A 19,942-nucleotide genomic window follows, 5' to 3' on the forward strand; every position below is an offset into this window, starting at 1 on the left:
TTGTGGACCAGAGGCATCGGTTCCAGGAGTGGAAGGCTGGGGACAGAGTGGGTGATTCAGCAGCCCATGTGCATGGTGCCCAAAGCTATGCTCCTACAAGGACCCTTCCGTGCACCCCTGGGTAGTAAGGGTGCATTTACCCAGCGCCCAGGAGCCTAGAGAGGAGCCGGGTGTGGATGGATGGTGGTCGGTGCTGACAGGAGCAGAGGGCTCTCTGGGAGGAGGCAGCCAGGGCTGTGGGTGGAACATCCCTGGCTTAAGAATGCTCAGAAATGGGGGTACTGGGTCAGATGACAGCACCAAGACGGGGTGTGAGTGGGCGTAACTACCCAGTGCTCTGTCTGCATGCGGACCGACCTCCTTGGCACGGAGCTGTTCATCCCCGATGGTGGCGCTCAGCAGGGGCCGGAGGGAGCCGAGGAGCTGCCACCACGGCCAGTCCTTGACGGCCAGGAACACGGCCACGTTCTTCTGGATGCACCGCGAGGCCAGTCGACGGATCTGCAGGGAAAGGAGATGGGAAACGGAGGGTTCTTCCCAGCCTGGCGAAGGTGAAGCAGTGTGAGGAGGCAGAGGGTGGCACAGATGGAGGAAATGGGTTTATATCCTCATGAAAGGAATTAGAAACTTAAAAATAAAAATGAGCTTCCACGGAACCAGGCTCTCGGCAGCAGGCATTAGGCCGCAGTTTAATCTCTCGTGACCTAATAATTATAATAGGATGAGGAACAGAGAGCAGTATACAATGGGCCACCTCTTATAATCGGATTAGGGACAGGAGTCACCACGCAAGGCAGGAGTGATCCCGGGAAATCCCTGAGATTGCCTGCGAGAAGCTATGGCCGTGACCGTGTTGTCAGTTGATATTTAGGGGATAGATACCATCTCAGCCGCACTGCACGCTAATGCCGTGCTCCTCAAACCTGAGCGCATCAGGGTCCCCTGCAGGGGGTCTCAAAGCACCGGCGGACTCAGCAGGTCTGGGGTAGGGACGAGCCTCTCCTGCTAACAGGGATCCTCAGCTGAGGGGAATGCTGCTGGTCTGGGATCACACTGTGAGAACTTCCTACCTAACCCATTCTTCTCAGAGGAGGGATCGCACTGACTAACAAGGCTGCAAACCCTTCCCTCTCCCCTCCCCGCCATCCCATTAGCCAATGCATGGGCGGCTGCCATGGCCTCCCGGCACGCAAGGTGCTGCCCTGGGCACCTTACACACTTCAGCTCAGTCCTCACGACGGCCCATTTTACACAGAGGGAAACTGAGGCACGGAGAGGTTAAAGTCCCCTGCCCGGTGTCACACAGCTTCTCAGCGGCAGAGTCAGGATCTGAACCCCTGCAGTTGGACTATAGATACAGCCTGGGCTCTTAATTAAGCCTCTATTCCAAATCACCCCACGGCCTGAGCTACTTGGGTGCAGTGGGCCAGTGGGATTGCCCACAATATTTTAATTACTAATGTTCTTGCCTTTTTCTGCTTTGGCCAACAGCATATACTTGAATTTGCAAATTCACATAAGCAGAGGCAGCATCGTGGGTGACATGGGAGCCCTATTCAAGCCCAGACCCACTGGGTCAGAATCTGCATGTTAACAACGTCCCTCAGGGGTTGGTGCACCAGGCAAGCACGGGAAGCGCAGGGTTACAGCCCCGGACCGGCACGGACGGTGCTCCTCCCGGCATCTCACGCCTCTGCCCAGTGCTCGAGACCTCATACCTTCAGCTTCCTGAACTCCTGGCGAGACAGAAAGCCCCTGCAAGCCGCCTGGAATAAAACGAAGGTGCGGGACACCAGCTTCTCCCGCAGCTTCTCCAGCCTGGAGACCACGCCCGCCTTAAGGAAGACCTGCAAGGAGAGAGGGGGGGGGTGTCTTCTCCCTGAGTCAGACTGTCTGAAGTGAGAGGCGGCTGCCACGCAGACCCCAGTCTCCTGCTTCCTCCTGAAGTATCAGCAGCTGCCTTCCACCGAGGGTCTATTAGGGGTGTCGAACTCAATCAGAGAAGGGGCCAAAATCTAAAATCCAGCCTAAATCGTGGGCCGAATGGTTTACTGAACAGTCATAAACTGACAATGTCATAAACTGACAGCGGAGTGCAGTGATGACAGCGCGGTGCGGGCCACATTGCAAGGCCTGGCGGGCTGGATTTGGCCCGCGGGCCTTGTGTTTGACACATGTGGCTAGATTATCAAAGCTTAAAGTCTCCTCATGCCTCCTCTTCCTCTTCCCCTAGCCCGTGAAACTCAGAGTGTGGTCCATGCACCAGCAGCATCATTACTGCTGAAGACCTTTTAAATATGCAGAGTCCTGGCGCCCCCCCCCCCCGCCCCCCAGGCCTGCTGCATCAAGACCAGCCTCTCAGCGCCATCCCCACGGGGTGCAAACACACGTTCTTTGAAGACCCGCTGCTAAGACAGGCCAGGCACCAGAATCACCTGGGGAGCGAGGTGAATGCAGAGCCCAGGCCTCGCCCAGGGAAGGTGTCACGCCTGGGAGTGTGCACTTTTAAAATAAATGCCTCTAGCCATCTGAGAGAAGTGGTGGCCTGGTAATACTCGGCCCGGCCTGAGAAGAAGGGACAGAGAATGGGAGAGAGGTGCACGGGAGGCCCCGCTTGGTCAGGAGAGGAGAGGAGGGGGCCAGCCCGGCGGGGGCCACCCATAGGAGGTGCTCCGGTATCCGGCGGAAAGCAGCCAGATTTCCAGGCCTGGGCTCATCAATAATGGATGAAGGCATCTGCATTAATGAGATCAATGCCTCCCTCCCTGGCACCCCACAGGGCGGCCTTCGGGTAGACTACAGGGCACACAAAGCGAGGACCTGAAGCTCTGGGGCCAGGCTGGCTCCAGCCCAGGTGGCTGGGTAGCTGAGGCTGGTCTCGCCTCCCAGAGGCAAAGGGAAGATGCTCTAACGGGACCTGAGGCAGAGATGGGGAGGAGTCGCGTTGCAGACTGCCTTATGCTCTTGGTTAAGCACTGGGTAGCTCCACCTCAGTCGGTGATATGATCAGGTGATCGGCGACATTACCGATTTCCGGTTACCATTTCATGGAGCCCTTCTGTCTGGACAGACCACCTGAGATGCACCTGGAGCACTGCACATGCACCGCTCTATGCAGTGGTTAATATGATCGCCCCATTTTAGGGAGGGAGAAACTGAGGCTAAGACAGGCCGTCCTCCAGGATGCTCCTCTATGGCAATAGCAGGGCTTCTTTCCCTCTATCTGACTCCAGACAAGACTGCAATCATCGCTGACTGTAATAAACATTTGCATGGCATCTACATTTTTCAAAGCTCTTTCTCCTATCTCCCATTTTATACTTACACACACACACACACACACACACACACACACACACACACACACACACGAACCCTCTGAGGAATCTATTGGCTCAGAAAGATCATGTAATTGATTCAAGTTCACATAACCACTGATCAACTTGAGCCCCAAGCTCTAAGCTCAGCTCCTGCACCCATTCTCTCGACGTCACCAGGAGCCTCGTGTCCTCATTCATTATGACAGGTGCCCGAGGTTCGGGGCTGAACTGCTATTTAATTCCAGGTGGGAGGGAGGGTCTCAATATAGTCCCTATTCGCCTAAATGTATTTTCTGTGATGGAGATCATTCCACCAATCCCGCACGAGACCCGTTCTCGATGGGAGAATGGAAATGAACACACCCAGTCGGTGCTAACTCCGTCTTGCCACCCTCTGTCGCTTTGCGGAACACCTCCTATCAGCCGGGGACACCGAGACAATTAGCCTCATTGAAATAAAGACACGATTGACTCATTACCTATCAGATTGCCTCGATAATGACAGTATTAATTTCACAAGCTAGTGAGTCCCACAAGCTGCTATATAAAAAAAAAAAAAAAAAAAAATCAATGATCAAAGTGATGACAGCACCAGTTCATATATTACAAAAGGCGGCGGGTTCTGCCAGAACTGCTATTGATTAAGTAGGAAGCTTTCATTAAAAAAGATAATTGGAAACGACCGTACAGAGAACAGGAATAAGTCATCGCCTCGGCACAATCTTATTTTGATTTCTTTTCCTTTTAGGAGCGTATCGGCGACCAGAAGGCCCCTGCATGTGGAATCCACCTTTTTCATAAATGTCACGGCCCTCAACACAGGCCTCGATAAGGCGCCAGCGGCTGAAGATCACAGAGAAAAATCTATATTAGTTGCTTTTCATGGGTCCGGCTGCTTATCGGACCCAAGCAGAGTGTGACATCCTGATGACACTGCTGTAATTAGCTGGTTATTAATCATAGGACAGGAGCAAAAGGGAGCCCAGACCTCAGAAGCATGGCCACCTGGGCAGCTTTACCAGGAAGCTGCCATCTCACGCTCCCCGGGGAGCCACTGGGGGGAGGTGGGGCGCAAAGGGGAAACAGATACATGCTCAGCGGAGTGACACTGGGTAATGGGCGAGGGTCCCATGGTCAAACAGTTTGGGAAGTCCTACATACTGTATTTTTCCTCGTAAAATCTCTACGTAGAAGCAGACCAGCAATCTGTGAAAATCTCCAAATGTTTAAACGTTTTTGGAAAAAGCTGTTTCTCTCAGCTCTAACCATCGTGTGCCTTCTCAAGCCCCTTGTACTCGCCTGGCGCTGCTGCCCGTCAGCGAGGGCCAGAGCTGTGTCACAGCTGGTGGCGAGGCCACGTTACGAGGCTCTGAAGGATCATGGTGTTTCTTCCCGGGGTTTGTGGCAGCTCCCTCTGCAGCTGCGAGAGGCAAACCTCCACCCAGCCACAGAGGCCCCTGGGAGTTTAACCTCCGGGTAAGTGATACTCCTCCAGGTTATCCCCTCCCTCCTTAGAGCATTTTGCCTTCATGGCCTCATAAGAAGCATGAATCACGCCACTGTACTGCAGGGCAGGGAATGACTAGCCCTGGTTGGAAGGAGACCCGGAAGGAGGAGACCTGGAGGTAGGCATGCACTGGGTCCCATCCGGTCCCTGTGTGATGGGCAGAAAGGCGCTAGAAATAAGTTCTGCTCACCTGGCTGTGCCCCACGGCCACTGCCTTCTTCTCCAGATCCAGGGTCTGCAGGAGCTCCTCCACGGCCTGGGGAGGAGAGAAGGGTCAGAGGAGAAGGCAGACAGAGGACGGGAGCCTCCCGAAGTGGAAGCTCAGGCTGCCTGGACGGCTGGGCGGGAGAGAGAGGATGGCCCCACCTGCCTCTGAGTTTGGGCACACAGAGCCCCACCTCACACCGGTGGTGAGCATGGATTGAGCACCTACTGTGTGCCAGACACCATCTGCTTTCATCCTCAAAGCAACCCGAGCTGGGTCATCACACAACCATGCCCACTTTTACAGAGAAGGAAGTCAAAGACACAGAACTAAGGGATTCATGTGTCTGCTGTGAAAAACAATACCCTATGATCCAGCAATTCCACTTCTGGATTTATACCCAGAAGAAGTGGAAGAGGGACCGAGGTAGATATTTGTACCCCAAAAGGTAGAAGCAACCCAAGTGTCTACTGGCAGATTGATTAATGAGCAACATGGGGTATATACATACCGTGGAGAGAAATCAGGTTAAAGGGGAAATTCTGACACCTGCTACAACCTGGGTGAGCCCTGACACCATTATTCTAAGTGAAAAGGGCTGGTCACAAAGGACAAATACTGCATGACTCCACTTACAGGAAGTAACTATTATAGAATAGTCAAATTCATGGAGGTCAAAGTAGAATGGTGGCTACCGCGGGCTGGGGCAGAGGGGTTTGGGGAGCTGGTGCTTATTGGGGACGGAGTTTTAGTTTTGCAAGATGAAAGAGTTCTGGAGACCCATGGTTACACAGCAGTGTGAAGAATGCCACCGAACTGCATACTAAAAACGGTGGAAATGGTAAATTTTGTTCTGCATATTTTACCACAAAAACAAAATTAAAGAAAGGCATCTATTCAATGCTACAAGGTTACACATGAGCAAAGCCGGACCTGAACTGAGGCCTGTCTGGCCACGCTGTAGCATCGATTAGTATGTCTTACTGCTTCACATGACCAGGTCTCAGCTCCAGAGGACTCTGAGGTACTAGGAAACCACTTCCCCCACCCCCACCCCCACCCCGGCCTGTGTCACTAAAGTCCCCCATGATAGTCACCCCAACTCTGTCCTTCTTTCATTGTGCTCACCAGACACAGCCTCGCCCCCCAAAACATTTGCTAAATAAATGACCCAGCCAGCTGAAACCGGTTTGGCTCAGCGGTAGAGCATCGGTCTGCAGACTGAAAGGTCCCGGGTTCGATTCCGGTCAAGGGCATGTACATTGGTTGCGGGCACATCCCCGGTGGGGGGTGTGCAAGAGGCAGCTGGTCGATGTTTCTCTCTCATTGACATTTCTAGCTCTCTATCTCTCTCCCTTCCTCTCTATAAAAATTCAATAAAATATATATATTTTTTTAAAATGACCCAGCCATTAACCTTCCGTGCCTGACTAGATTATAGAGGAAGGGCCAGAGTTTAATTCACCTCTTATTCCTCCACTGCACCTGGGACTGTTCTATGCACACAGTAGGAGCTCAGTCAACATGACAACTGAATGAATGAGTATCCAAACAGGAAAGCTTGGCGGGGTTAAGGATGAGGAGATAGGGGATGAGAAAAGCAGACCCGTGCAAGAGAAACACATTCACTCCGAGGTTCCTGGATGCAGCGGTAGCCAAAATCCCCGGCCATTTAATGGAATTTTCCACTTTGCATCAAGTCGAACAGCCTTGCCAGAGATCTGTACCCTGGGACAGGTACAGGCCGTGCCTGGTTGCTCTGTGATTGCCAGTTCCCCTCCCACGCCACCCCTCACAGACCTTCCGCCCACCGAAAAGCACAAAGTCAATTTCCAGACTAAACGGCCAGAAAAGCAATCGTGATGCGTGGGAAACCAAAGGTAGGAAGAGCCCGGAGTAATTTAGTGCATGAGTTTCAATTCCACGGCTCATCGGCATCACAGAAAACTTTCTACCCCCCCCCCCAAAAAAAAAAGCTTATTAAAAGTCTAGTCCGAGACTGTAATCTGGGAGGAAGTTCTCTCCTCTGACCTCCTACGAGAACATTCCATGCCGCCCCTCCACAAATGGAGTGGTTTCACTTATTACATTTTAGCCAAAGAATGTTCCCAGGGAGCCATGGGAGGCAGAATGCATAAAACCAATATCTCCAAAGTACAGCATCTCTTCTCTCTGCACAAGAGGAAGACAAAATAAAAATGGGCTCCAAGTAGAATGGATGAAACGTAAATAAAACCCACAGCCATTGACATTGTTCCAGATCTATCTTCCAGTCAACGCTCGGAGTGGGTGCTGGGGGTTGGGGGAGGGGTAAGAATCTGGCGTCAGATCCACCTGGGCTGAGATCCTGGTCCTGGCCCTCATGACCTATGAGACCTTGGACGAGCATTTTACCCTGAGCTGTAGGCAACTCTTCAGAGGAAAGAGAAAAAAAATGGGGGTGGGAGGTGAAATATCGGCACCATTTCCGAAGATTCCGTAGTTGTGCTTGTGCTGGTAGGGGACTTGACAGTACCAGGCATAGGGGAAGCACTAACACCGTGTTTCCCCGAAAATAAGACATCCTCCAAAAATAAGACCTAGCACTTGGAAAGATAAGACATCCCCTGAAAATAAGACCTAGCGCAACTTTGGGAGAAAAAATTAATACACGACACTGTCTTATTTTCGGGGAAACAGGGTATATACTGTGAGCGTCCGTGTCTCAGAGCCTGTCCTACCAGCTCTGTCATGGTCCAAACCTGGTAGAGGCACTGAAGGCCATGCATTTAGCTCCCATTTCTCAGATGCACCCCAAATGCTGGCGTCTACACACACACACACACACACACACACACATCAATAGCCAAGGATTCTTCTCCATCTTCTTGCTTCCTTACGGCCCTTGAGATGGCTGTGTAGTCAAGAGTCTGAGGGCCAACAAACACCTTCTGTCCTGTTTACCGAGAAGAACGCGCAGGTGCAAACGGTGGAGTGAGTGGGTGGCGACCCTCACTTTCCTCCCCTGAAGGAAGGGTGATCCTGTCCCCTGCCCAGGCTGTTCCACGGTCGGGATGAGTAATTGAGAACGTGTAACGTGACTTTGTAAGTGACTTTGCACTTAATGACTATTATTATCATCATCATTAATATCACTCTTCGAAACTGTCACTTGTTGGGTGAAATATCAGTGACTTCATTTGGTTGTACATTAAGGGAATCATTAGCCACCAGCCGGCTGCTGGAATCCGGGGCAATGATCCAGGTTTCCATAAGGAATGTCTTTGTTGTCTGGCATCTTTCTGGAATCGGCCACGCCATCTGCATGGGCCAGATCGCTGCAGCTTGTTCCTCTCCTTGTGAAACGCCAAGGAAAATGGGGCCATTCTGGTTTTTAGTGTGACCCTTGCTCCTGGCACCTGACATACAGCTCATTTATTTTCAAACTTCTGCCACAGGAACTACTGTTCGCCCGTGTTAGAGAGAAAGAAAGCGAGACCCGGGGCAATGACATGACTTGTCAAAGGTCACATGGCAGGAAGTGATGTGAGAGAGGCAAGCCCAGGGAATCCAATTCTTGACCTCTTCCTCTGCCCTCGACTGTGGGGTCCAGGCCAGCCCACCGTTCTCTGGGCTGAGTGGCTCTGAGCAGGCCACCCCTCCTCTCAGATTCCCATATTCTGAGATAGGGGGTGATGATGCCTGCCCCACAAGGATGCTTCACAAGGTCACAAAAGTTCCATGCAGGAGTGAGACTTGAGCTTGGTACAAAGTGGATACTGTCTTTGAAAAGAACCAGTTTAACGCTCTGACACTGAGCCAGGGAATACAGCACATGGAGAAGCATTCATTCAAGGAATACCTGCTGCCCCTCAGGAAGGAACCCTAGGGGGTTGGGACAATCTGGATGGGGCCCATCCACTGCCCACCAGGCTCTGTGCGCAGCCGTCCTGCGAGGGGGAGGCAGGCTGTGGAACCTGGCGGCGCCGTTGGCAGAAGGAGCACTTTACATGGAGTAAAGCGGAGGGAAAGCCCTCGCCCAGGATCACTGACAGACACACGTAATCTTGGCTGCAAACAAGTGAAGACGGTCAATGGCACAGCCAGCCTAAGGCTGTCACCCTGCCTGGGGCAAGCAATGGACAGTGACCAGCCGGAATGGAACAAGGAGTTGCCCTCTGATAAAGCCCATGCCAACAAGGACCCAGGGGCTGGCCCCTGCCAACATCGCCAGCCCCCTTTCTTGACACGTGGCCTCTTTGATGCTGAAGCTACACACTCAGCTAGCCATGTGCCATCACGGCTCCAGGTCTTTGCACAAGCTGTCCCCGATGCGTGCACTCCTGACTCCTCCCAACTCCCCTCTCCGGGCTCCACTCCATCATCACCTGCTAGGAGGTGTCTTCCCTGGTACCCCTCTCTCGCCCCTCCTGAAAACATCTCAAGTTTGAGGGGTGCGCCCTGGGGCGTCCGAAGGCCACCCCTCAGTGGAAATGGCTTAGGTATTTCTCCCCCAGTGAGGCTGTGTTCCGCTCATCCCTGTATCTCTGGCTCCTCCTAGCACAGGGCCTGGTGCAAAGCAGGTACTTGGCTAGCTGAAGCTGAACGGAATTTGTAATAACTTTAAATTAACACCATGGACGGCACATTCTGCAGAGAACTTCACCAGGCACTGCCGGTCCTCAGAGAGCTCCCGTTTAAAAATGTTCAATACCACTGGTCACCAGGGAAACGTGAACTGAAACCACAAGGAGAGAACACCGCCTGGCTGGGTGGTGATGGCCTCAGCTGCCTCTGCTGCAAATGGGGATGATCCCCACAGGGGGAGGCTGTGTCTTTTTTTTTTTTTTTTTTTTAATATTTTTATTGATTTCTTACAGAGAGGAAGGGAGAGGGATAGAGAGCTAGAAACATCGATGAGAGAGAAACACCGACCAGCTGCCTCCTGCACACCCCCTACCGGGAATGTGCCCACAACCAAGGTACATGCCCTTGACCGGAATCGAACCTGGGACCTTTCAGTCTGCAGGCCGACGCTCTATCCACTGAGCCAAACCGGTTTCGGCAAGGCTGTGTCTTCTGAGGATGGTTTCGGGGGAAGGATCTGTAACCTTTGCACACGGTGCCAGAAACATGGCGGTGAGCCTGTGCGCATGTGGGAAGAGGCATACGCTTTCTTTGTCTCAGGAACACAAAACATGCAGTGGGTAACCCCCACCTGAGAGCACTGGGGAACAGACCTGGGGTGAAACCCCAGTGGGTGGGCGCCCCGCCTCAGGCACACAGGGGACCTCACCGTTCCCTCTGCTTCCCTCTAGTGCCCGACGACAATATTGACCTTTGCCTGCTGTCAAACTTGTCTCCTTCAATCCCGAGGCCTTCGCTGCTTTACACACACAGGCTGACAGCGTGCCCACCCGAGCACATGCTCATGCATAATTCATGACCTATCAGGCTGCCTGGCGAATGCATATTTATCAGCCTCCTCACGAGAGGCAGGGAGCTGTTTCCTTTCGTTGCTACCAAGAATTCGATGCTGCCGCCAATGAGATCTGTGAGCAAATGAAAGAAGAATACGGAGCGGCAAAAAACTTCCCACTGAGTCCATTCCGCTTGTAATTTTCCATTTTTTCCCAGGCCTCCGGCGTGCGCGTGGAGGTGGTTTCGGTTTGGCTGCGACCGGGAACTGCTGAGTCGTTCGGAATAGAAACTCTTCCATATGCTACGCCCACTGCCGCCGCGCAAGCCTCCCCACGCTGCGCATCCGCGCTGGTTCCCGCTGCAGAGGGGCCCGAGACCTTCCGATGGCTCCGTTCCAGAGGCCCTGGACGGAGACCAAGTTGGGGGGGACCGAGGACACAGAACCCCAACTAAAGACGGATACACGGTGGTCAGTGGCTTCCAAAACGGGCAGCTGCCCAGAGAGGGAACAGCCCTGCACTGCAGGAGCTGGGACTGCTGTCCCCTCCCCCCAGGGACTCGGGAAGGCACTGCCTGGTCTCCAGGAGGTGGCCTGTGCCCTGGGCCCTCCTGCTGAGAAGAGCCAGGAGAGGACCTAACGATTGTGACTCTGTTTACTCTCCCAATCTGTTTACTCACTGACTGATGGTCCCAAGTGCACATGGGCACACCCACCTGGAGGTGAAGTTCCAACATGGCTGTAAACATAGACTCCGTGTGGCTTGGTTGCCATCACTGTGGCCTTGAACGATGCTGAGGATGCTGGTAATAGGAACTCATACAAATTTAGCCCTTCGCATGCAGCAGGCTCTGTGTCAAGCACTTCAACTCTACTGTTCCACGTAGTCCTCAAAACACCCCACCGAGGTAGGCATTGTTGCTGTACCCCATTTACAGGTGAAGAAAACAGAGCCAGAAACATGAAGGAACTTGCTCATGGCCACACAGCCCCATGGGAGACTCAGGTGCAGATCTGTGTGATTCTGGAGCCCACGCTGTCTCCACTGGCCTCACTGGAGTCAAGAAGCTTGGGTTCAAGGACAAGACCCACGAATGCCTGGCTGTGTGGCCCCAGGGGAGTCAGTTCATCTCTTCATTTGTAAAAGGACCATCGTGGCTCCTATTTCGCAGGGCTGTTGCAAGAATGCAACGGGATTTTGCAAATTCTAAAGAGTTCTGTGGTCATCAGTCAGCTGGTGGCCACTCTCAACAGAAAATTATTGGGGGTTTGGCACAAGGGGTCCAGCTGAGGTTCCAGCCCTAGGAATTTACAGTAGAATTGGAGAAAGGAGGCACGGGGGCAGATATGGGGGGTCAGGTATGTGTAATCATTCACTCATTCATTCATTCAACAGAGAATTGACTGAACACTTGCTAGGAGCCAGAAAACACACGAGGGGACCTACTAAATTTGAATAAGGATAAATGCTGTACAAACATTAAAACTAGGTGATGTGCCGAAACTGGTTTGGCTCAGTGGATGGAGCGTCGGCCGGTGGACTGAAGGGTCCTGGGTTCGATTCCGGTCAAGGGCATGTACTTTGGTTGCGAGCACATCCACGGTAGCAGGTGTGCAGGAGGCAGCTGGCCAATGTTTCTCTCTTACTGGTGTCTCTAGCTCTCTATCTCTTTCCCTTCCTCTCTGTAAAAAATCAATAAAATATATTATTAAAACAAACAAAACAAGATGATGTGATGGAGAGTAACAGCTGAGCCAGGATCGGAATAATGAGTTAACACGGGCCATGCAAAGACTGGGGGAAGAGTGCTCCAGGCAGAGGAAGCAGCTGGTGCAAAGGCCCTGAGGCACACGGCTCACTATAATTCTATAAGATTGGGGCTCTAGCCGTGAAATGCTTCTCAAACTTTTTTGACAGCGAAACCCCCTTTCCACAGACCATCTCGGGGTGCTGGTGCCGAGAGGCACTCCCTGGGGAAAGATGGCTTTTCAGCTTGCTGGGGGCCCTTGCAGCTGGGACGTGCTCTCCTCCTGGCTAGTTCTTTTCCTGCATTTGCTCACACGGGGTTTCGGAAGGGCATTCTGGGATGGGTAGTGTCCTAAGGGACATGGTGGGGGTGCAGTCTAGGGGCCTGGGCCACACCTCACACCACCCCCATCATTGCCCCCAAGGCCCGGCTCTCAGATCCCAGTTGGTGGAGATGGCCCCTTGGCTTCCCCTAAGAAACAGAAGCGCCAGGGCCTCCACCACCCGGCACCCCCCTCCACATACCTTCCTCTCGTCGACTCCCTCAGTGGCTGACATGAGCTTCTTTGTGAGCAGGGGGTCCAGCCCCTGGAATCGCCGGCGGAACTGCGAGAGCCCCATGTGGTCAGCATAGCCTGGGCGAGGAGGGAGAGGGCAGAAGAACCGGGATCTAGGTGAGACAGCCGGCCCAGGGCCCTGCTCCTAGCGTGCTAGGTGGACTCATTTCTCGGGGCCTCAGTTTCCCCATTTGCTAACTTCAGAGATCGGGTTCAGTCCGCATTTCCTGAATGTCTCTGCAGAACACAAACCCTAAAAGTGCTCCATTGCAAGTCTGGAAAAGCTGGGCTCGCATCCACCTCTAGGGACGCCCCGGTGTGAGTCAGCATCGCTGTCAGGGGCTCCAAGAACCTCAGCATGGAAGGTGGCGGGTTAGCTTTGCTTCACCCAGAGGTTTTTCCAAACCTGCTCGACCCTGGAAAATCCAGGAGGTCTTCTAAGTGCTATTACTTTATTCACTCTTCAGACCCCCCAGAGCCAAGATCCGAACTATTACAGGTGCAAAGCACAGGAGGCACATCTGGGGACCTGCTGGTGTCAGCCAAGGTCAAGCTCAGGCCCACCTCCAGAGCCTGAGCTGTGCCCCCCAGGACGTAAGACACCTCATGTCTATCGAGCATTTTCTATACGCCGGCCCCTGTGCTCTGTGAGACTGACGCCAGTTACCACGTGTGACGACAGGGTCTGGCGCATCCTAGGTACTCTACAAACAACATGCCTATGTATGCATATGTAGATGTATGTACACGTTATGTTTGCATGAATTCAAAACCATAAGTATTTTATATATGTACATACCTAGGGATGCATGTAACGATTCCTCTATATGCCGTGAGAAAGACAGAAGCAATTTAGAGCAGAAAGAAAAAAATGGGGAGACGAACCAGGTCTGGGAGGCAGACATTGGAAAGTTCTAGCAAGGCGCCCACCCTCCACTTGGTTGGAAAACTCATCCTGGCGGAGCTGGGCGGCGCTGAGGATGCAGAGGACAGACACTGCAGTGAGGGCACGCGGCCTGAGGAGGGGACCACTGACGTGAGCGTGCACACAGGCGCTCCGCCAGCCAGCCAGGCAGAATCGATCGATCGGTCGCCTCAGCTGTGGCTGTGACCATCTCGCTCTCGCTCCTCCCTGACATTATCTGTCTCTCTCCGCCCCGCTGTGCAGGCAGGAGGGAGAATCAATGAGACACTCAGGGGAGTGAGGGCCTCATCACTGCTTCCTGCTGCTCCCAGCTTCTCCATCAAATGCCTTGGGCCCAGGGTTCCATTATGAACACACTGGGAACAGGTGGGCGCAGCGGCCACAAGCTGGGGTGTCAGTGACCACAGAGTCACTAAACAAACGGGGGTCCACCTGAGCTCCCCACCAGCCCCAGCCCCCCCCCCCCCCTTCTGCAGAGAGACCTCCTGCACCTGAGGCATTCCTTGTGGGCAGGGAGGGGCATCCATGGGCTGCCTCTGGGGTTTGAGAGGCAGAAAGGAAAGGGAAGGATTCCGATCAAACTCAGCTCCTGAGATGAGCCGAGGGTGGAAATGTCGGGTGCATGCCCGCTTTCTAAAACACAGGCCTGGGAGACTTCACTCCTCTGACTGCACCCCCTTGTCCCCCACCACCCATCACTGCCCCAGCTGGACCTGGGAGAACCCAACTTCCACAGACCAGATCCCAGCTTCCCCGCTGGACCTGCCCCCCTCACAAGCCCCTCACTCGTTCTGAACCCCCTTTCCTGAAATCCCAGGCTGGGCAGTGCCCCCGGGCCTTTGCATATGCTGATCCCTCTGCTCAAGGTTCCCTCTCCCCGCCACTCGCCACCCCAGGCCAGCTGCTTGTTTTGTTTCTAGACCCAACTAAGATGCTCCCCCTCTAGGAGGTCTCCCCAATGAGAGCCCAGAGATTCCTCCTCCAGACATCCACTGCCTGTATCCCCGTGTGACACGTACCCTTGCCACGTCGCATTGTCATCACCGGCTTCCACACTGATCTCCCCAACCCGGCTGAGCATCTTACCCAAAGCGTTCCTCACTGGGGGCACTCTACTCTCCACCCCAAAGCTGCAGCTCCTAACACATCTGTTGCTGGAAGGAACGTGAGTAAGACACAGCCCTAGCCTTCCAGGAGCACACAACTATTTTAAGGAATAAAAAGGGCTTTGGATTTAAAGAGACCTGGATCCAAATCCAGGCTCTGCCACCACCCAGCTGTGTGATCTTGAGCGCATCGTTTGACCTCTCTGAGCTTCTGTTTCCTCATGTGTAAAATGGGGGTGCTCGCAGCCTCCCCCTCACAGGGCTGCTGGGAAGAGTCAGCAGAGGGGTCCTGGCACATCCTCGGTGCTCTTGTCCCTGGTTGCCCCTGGTCGGCGGGCATGTCCCAGGCGCCAGACACAAGGTGCTCGCTCCCCGGTGCTCTTACCTGCCCTGTGCAGACGCAGCGCCTCCAGGATGTAGGACCCGGAGAGCTGGACCCTCAGCGCGGGGATGTCGAAGGGCAGGGGCCCGCCTGCTCCGGGCCTGTCCCCGTCAGGCGGCGGTGGGGTCGGAGCGCCCTGCCCGCCCCTGCTCTCCACCGCGAGGCTGGGCACCAGGCAGTGGATGAAGTGCAACTGAGACCTTCGGATCACGCTGGACAACGCATCCTAGAACCGGAGGACAGGGAGTCAGGGCCAGCTGTCCAGGGTGACACAGACACGGGTCAGGACATGCCCCAGCATACACTCATTCTCGCCTGAGCATGTCCTGGGGCCCCTCTGTCCTACACCAAGGACCCCCTACCTACGGCCTGCTTTGTACTCAGGAAAACCAGGGGGCCTTCATAATGGCTCTTGTAACAGAGAGAGAAACTGAGGCATGGAGAGGGATAGGGAGTGGCCCAGCAGAAGAGGTGGACTAGAACCCAGGACCTAATCTGGGGGCTATTTCAGTAGACGATGCTATGAGGGTTTTTTCCAAAACTTACGCTTCCCGTGCCCCCACCCGCCGGGCTCAGCCCGACCACTGACCAACCAAATGTCCTCATTTGCTACTGGGTGGACGTTTCTAGTAACACAGTGACATCCAGGCTACAGCCTGCTGCTTCTGGGCCCTGGGAGGAAGGCAGGTGGGTGGGCCTGCGTGGTCAGGAGGACAAGGTGGCTCCCGCAAACCGCCTGTAGCCACTCAAGTCAACACCAAGCATCCGGGGCTTTGGTTTCCGACTGGGACCATCACACCCTAGGAGTGTGACTGTGGCCATTGCCTTGCTGCCCCGAGTGTCAGCCCCTCCTCTGTGGCACTAGGTCCACGCCTGTCCTCCAGGAACACGGGGAGGTCAGAGGCGCTACAGGTGGGTGCCCCGTCCCAGAGGAGGGGAGGGACGCATGGCCGTGGGGGCAGAGCATCACTCACCATCTGCAGCTTGATCTGGGAGCAGGGCGCTCTCCTCTTCACCGCGGCAAAGCTGCTGGCAAAGGCCCTCCTCACGGCGCAGCTCCTCTGCAGGGCCTGCTGGGAGGTGCCCTCCAGGCCGGCCACCGCGCGGCACACGGGGGGCAGCTTGGCCCGGGCCTGGAACAGGCTCCTCAGCTCCTCCCTGGCAGGTCCAAGGGGAAGAGGGGGGGCCTTTAGGGCTTCCACGGGAGACAGGTCCACTTTGCTTCTTGCTGACCTGCTTCCTGGACCCTCCCCGGGAGTCACACGTGCTGGTGGTCACTGTCCCTCTCGGCCAGGTGAGCCTTTGCCTCCTGACCAACGTCAGCTCCTTCCTCGGGCCCCTCTCCGCCCGTTTGAGCCTCTCTCCTTTGCTGGCTACCCCTGCTGCACCTTCTCCGAGAGCAGAAGCATCTCTGGGACCCCAGGACTGGTCCAGCACAGAGTAGGTAGTTACTCTGTCTTTCAAGCAAAGAATGACGGACTCGCAGGCTGAGAAGTTCGGCCTGATCCGAGGGGCGGGTAGTGCCTTCCCTGGGCACTCCTGTGAGGTCCAGGTTCTGAGATTGGTGGGCCGGAGCCCGGGCCCCTGGAGGCTCTGCTCCGGGAAGCCTGAGCTGCCCGCCTGCTTCAGTGGGCAGAAGAGGATTAAGAAGGCTGGGCAGACCCTGCTGTGCCCTGGGATGAGGCCGGGCCCCAGAAGGAGCCCCTGCCTCTCAGCTCCCACCTGACCCTCCCTCCGATAGAAGCGCGAAGCACCTCCCACTGCTCCCTGCACCCCCAGGACGCACCCCAGCCCCAGCCCTCAAGACCCGTTATCCATCTCCCTCCATGCCTGACCCAACTGTGCAAACTGTTGACGAAATGAGTCTCAAAAGCCCAGAGCTGCTTCAAGTGGTCAAATGCCTGACCGAGCACAAAGACCAACAATGGCATGAGAACACTCGCATTGAAATAAAAATCTGGGGAGGGGTCCGGGGAGCCCCCTGGAAGCGGGAGCCCTGAGAGGAGAGGGCAGGGCCCCCGGGGCATGTAAGAACTACCCGCTGGAATAGGGAGAGGAGGCCATACCCTTAGCCCTGGTCCCTACACAGGGACTGTCCCATCTGGGGGGTTGGAAGACTCGACCTTTGGCCTTCAGTTTACTCGGTGACCTTGGGTGAGTCACGTGTCCTCTTTGGGCCTCAGCTTCTGATATATAAGGCACAGGCGCTTGGCCAAAGTTTGAGTGTCCAGGAACCCCCTGAGGAGCTTGTCAGCAAAGCAAGCCCCGGGGCCCTCCCCAGAGAGACTGAGTGGCACCTGGGAATCAGAATGCCAAGCTACCTATCCTGACGCATCTGGCGCTCTCGGCTGCAGATCTACACGCTGAGGAGAAGCGCTGTCTGCTCTCGGAAATCCCCAATGCTGGGCTCTCGGGCGCACAAGGCCTCCAGTGGGATTTACCCCCCACCTGCCCGCTCTTTCACTCCCGTGAGCGCCGCTTCGCACATGCTGTTCCTTCCTCCAGATGTTCCCTGCTCACCAGGCCGCCTGGCCCACAGAGGTTGGCCTCCCCCTTTCCAAACCCCACGCCCCTCGCCCAGCCTGAGCCGCAGGATCCTGGAGCAGGAAGGGACTCTCCGTGGCCACAGTGAGAGGTGAGCTGAGGGCCCGCTAGGAGCCGGGCTAACCTGTGAAGCCATCAGTCACGTCGCTAAAACCTCCCGTCAGACATGGCAGCCGGGCATCACACCCACGACTCAGACTGTGAAACTGAGGCCCGGGTCATGCAGGCTTGAAAAGGGCAAAAGCAGGATCTGAGTATCTGCCTGACGCCAAAGCTGTGCGCCATCTACCAAATCTCGTGGTCTTATCCAACAAACCCCGATCTTATGGTGGGGAAAGCAAACACACACACACATGCACACACACACAAACACACTCGCACGCACGCACTTAAAGTAACTCTCCAAACTGAAGGCGGTGACTGCTGCCCGCCCTCGGCCAGCACTTCTGGAAAGAGCAGCCAGGGGATGCAGTGAGGTGGTTTTTTTTTTAATGCTACAAAACATTATCACTTCGGTTTTACAACCCCCCGCGTTCTGGGATGTCTATAAAAGCCGTTCCAGTCACATCATCTCTCAGATACTTAATGAAAGGCGAAGAGCCGAAATAGGAAGTCGCAGCCTCGGACATTTGTTCCGCCTCCCCAGAGGCCGGCTCTTCTCCTCGGCTGGGCTCAGGGGCCCTGGGGAGACATTGCGCCGCTCGGGTTTGAATTACGGCCCTGTGGTTAGAGACGGCTCCCGGAGCAGCCCTCCCTTGCTGGGTTGCACCTCCAGCGGCCCCGGCCCGGCCCCGGCCCTGCGGACTCACCTCTTGGAATGCTGCAGGACCTGGGGGGCGTCCAGGGCCGAGAGGTTGGGCTTGGCCCTGTGGAGCCAGCCCGCGAGGTCATAGCGCACGGGGTCCTGTCCCCGCTGGTGGGCGATCTCACACTGCAGGGGCTGCTCGCAGGGTCGGAGGGCAGAGGTCCCTGCAAGCAGACAGCGCGTGAGTGTGGGGGCCCAGCGGGGACTCTGCGGTCACCTGGCGTCACCGAGCGCACGCGCGTTGCATGTTAATGTGTCTTCGGGCAGCTAGAGCTGACCGTTCTGGGGACCCACGTGTCCCCTGCTTTGTGCATCTGTCCGCCTTATTTCCCACATGGATTTTATTCCTCCTTATAGTCCTGACTCCAGACTGCCTGTTTTCCCCAAGCATCATTAGTGCATGCAATCTGCATGATTTTTTTTTTTGCCAGGCCCATGAATCACCTGGGCCGTTATTAATGACTTCCTTAACTTGACTCACATTTTTACAGATAAACCCATTTATAAAGGAGCGTTATGTTGCGGGTTTGGTGAGCAAACTATGTTTATTTTTTTAATAGTCATGAAAATAAATACATAATTGCTTAAAATGTTGAAAATGTGCTTATCTTGAATACCATCGACCAAATAAAGGCACAGCCTGCTCTCGGGAGATGCTGGCAGACACTTCCTTGGGAGAGTCTGAGTGGGAGCAACAAATGGGCTTGGAGTGGGAGAAGACCTGAGTTCAAATCCCGACTCTACTGCTTATGACAGCGGCTGTGCCACTTAAATCTCTGAGCCAGGAGGGGTTGCCCAGCCCCCTCGGGCCAGCCGCTCGCCAACACACCTGCGGCGAGAAATAGCAGACAGCGAGGGCAGGTTAGCCAGACCCCCGCGTGTCCTGTTTGATTGGCTGCTCTCGCTCACTCAGCTAATCAGAAAGCCCTAGAGGCAAAGGTTGCTTGTTTGTTTGTTTTTTAACAAAATGTCTGAGTCACTGTCTCTCAGTCCGGCAGCAACAAAGGAGTGACAGTCTCTCCCCTGGGAACGAGGGCATCCTGTCGGGGCACCTGTGATTGGCATCGGGGGGCCTCGCAGGAAAAGGGGAGGGGCCACAGGTTAGCCGAAGTCCCTCCTGTCCCAGCCACGCCCCACAGGACACTTTCTGCTTCTGACCCTACTTCCTGTCTCTTCTGTCCAAAAGCCAAGATGCAGAAAGCATCCCACTTGAGGAACCCGTTGCATCTGCTTCGGGACCGTCGGGTTTGGCACTTCCTCTCTCCTGTACCGGAGTCACTGTCCTCCTCCCCGGGCCAGCGCTCTGCGAGCTGCGCTGCAGTGATAGCGGCCATGGAGCAGAGGGGAAGGGAGACGGGTGCAGGAGGGTGGGGGTTATTCTTTCACACACACGGTGGTCAGGCAGGTCCCTGCGACCCGCAGGAGGTGAGGGAGGGATGCACACTG

The 19,942-nt window shown here is 55.0% G+C and overlaps 1 protein-coding gene across 1 annotated transcript in view; it reads right to left on the reverse strand.

The window, feature by feature from the left end:
• The window catches only part of MYO18B (myosin XVIIIB), a gene marked incomplete at its 5' end in the record, with an annotated part of 150,699 nt that overhangs the window by 91,185 nt on the left and 39,572 nt on the right, over nt 1-19,942 (reverse strand). Inside the window, 7 exons of the mRNA XM_084868469.1 lie at nt 358-501; nt 1,719-1,847; nt 5,018-5,083; nt 12,703-12,812; nt 15,151-15,373; nt 16,122-16,305; nt 18,501-18,660. Coding sequence (XP_084724595.1) covers nt 358-501; nt 1,719-1,847; nt 5,018-5,083; nt 12,703-12,812; nt 15,151-15,373; nt 16,122-16,305; nt 18,501-18,660 — 1,016 coding nt within the window. The remainder of the gene's footprint in view (nt 1-357; nt 502-1,718; nt 1,848-5,017; nt 5,084-12,702; nt 12,813-15,150; nt 15,374-16,121; nt 16,306-18,500; nt 18,661-19,942) is intronic.

Source organism: Pipistrellus hanaki, assembly GCF_964339955.1.
Source record: "Pipistrellus hanaki genome assembly, chromosome: 19".
Taxonomy (NCBI): Eukaryota; Metazoa; Chordata; class Mammalia; order Chiroptera; family Vespertilionidae; genus Pipistrellus; species Pipistrellus hanaki.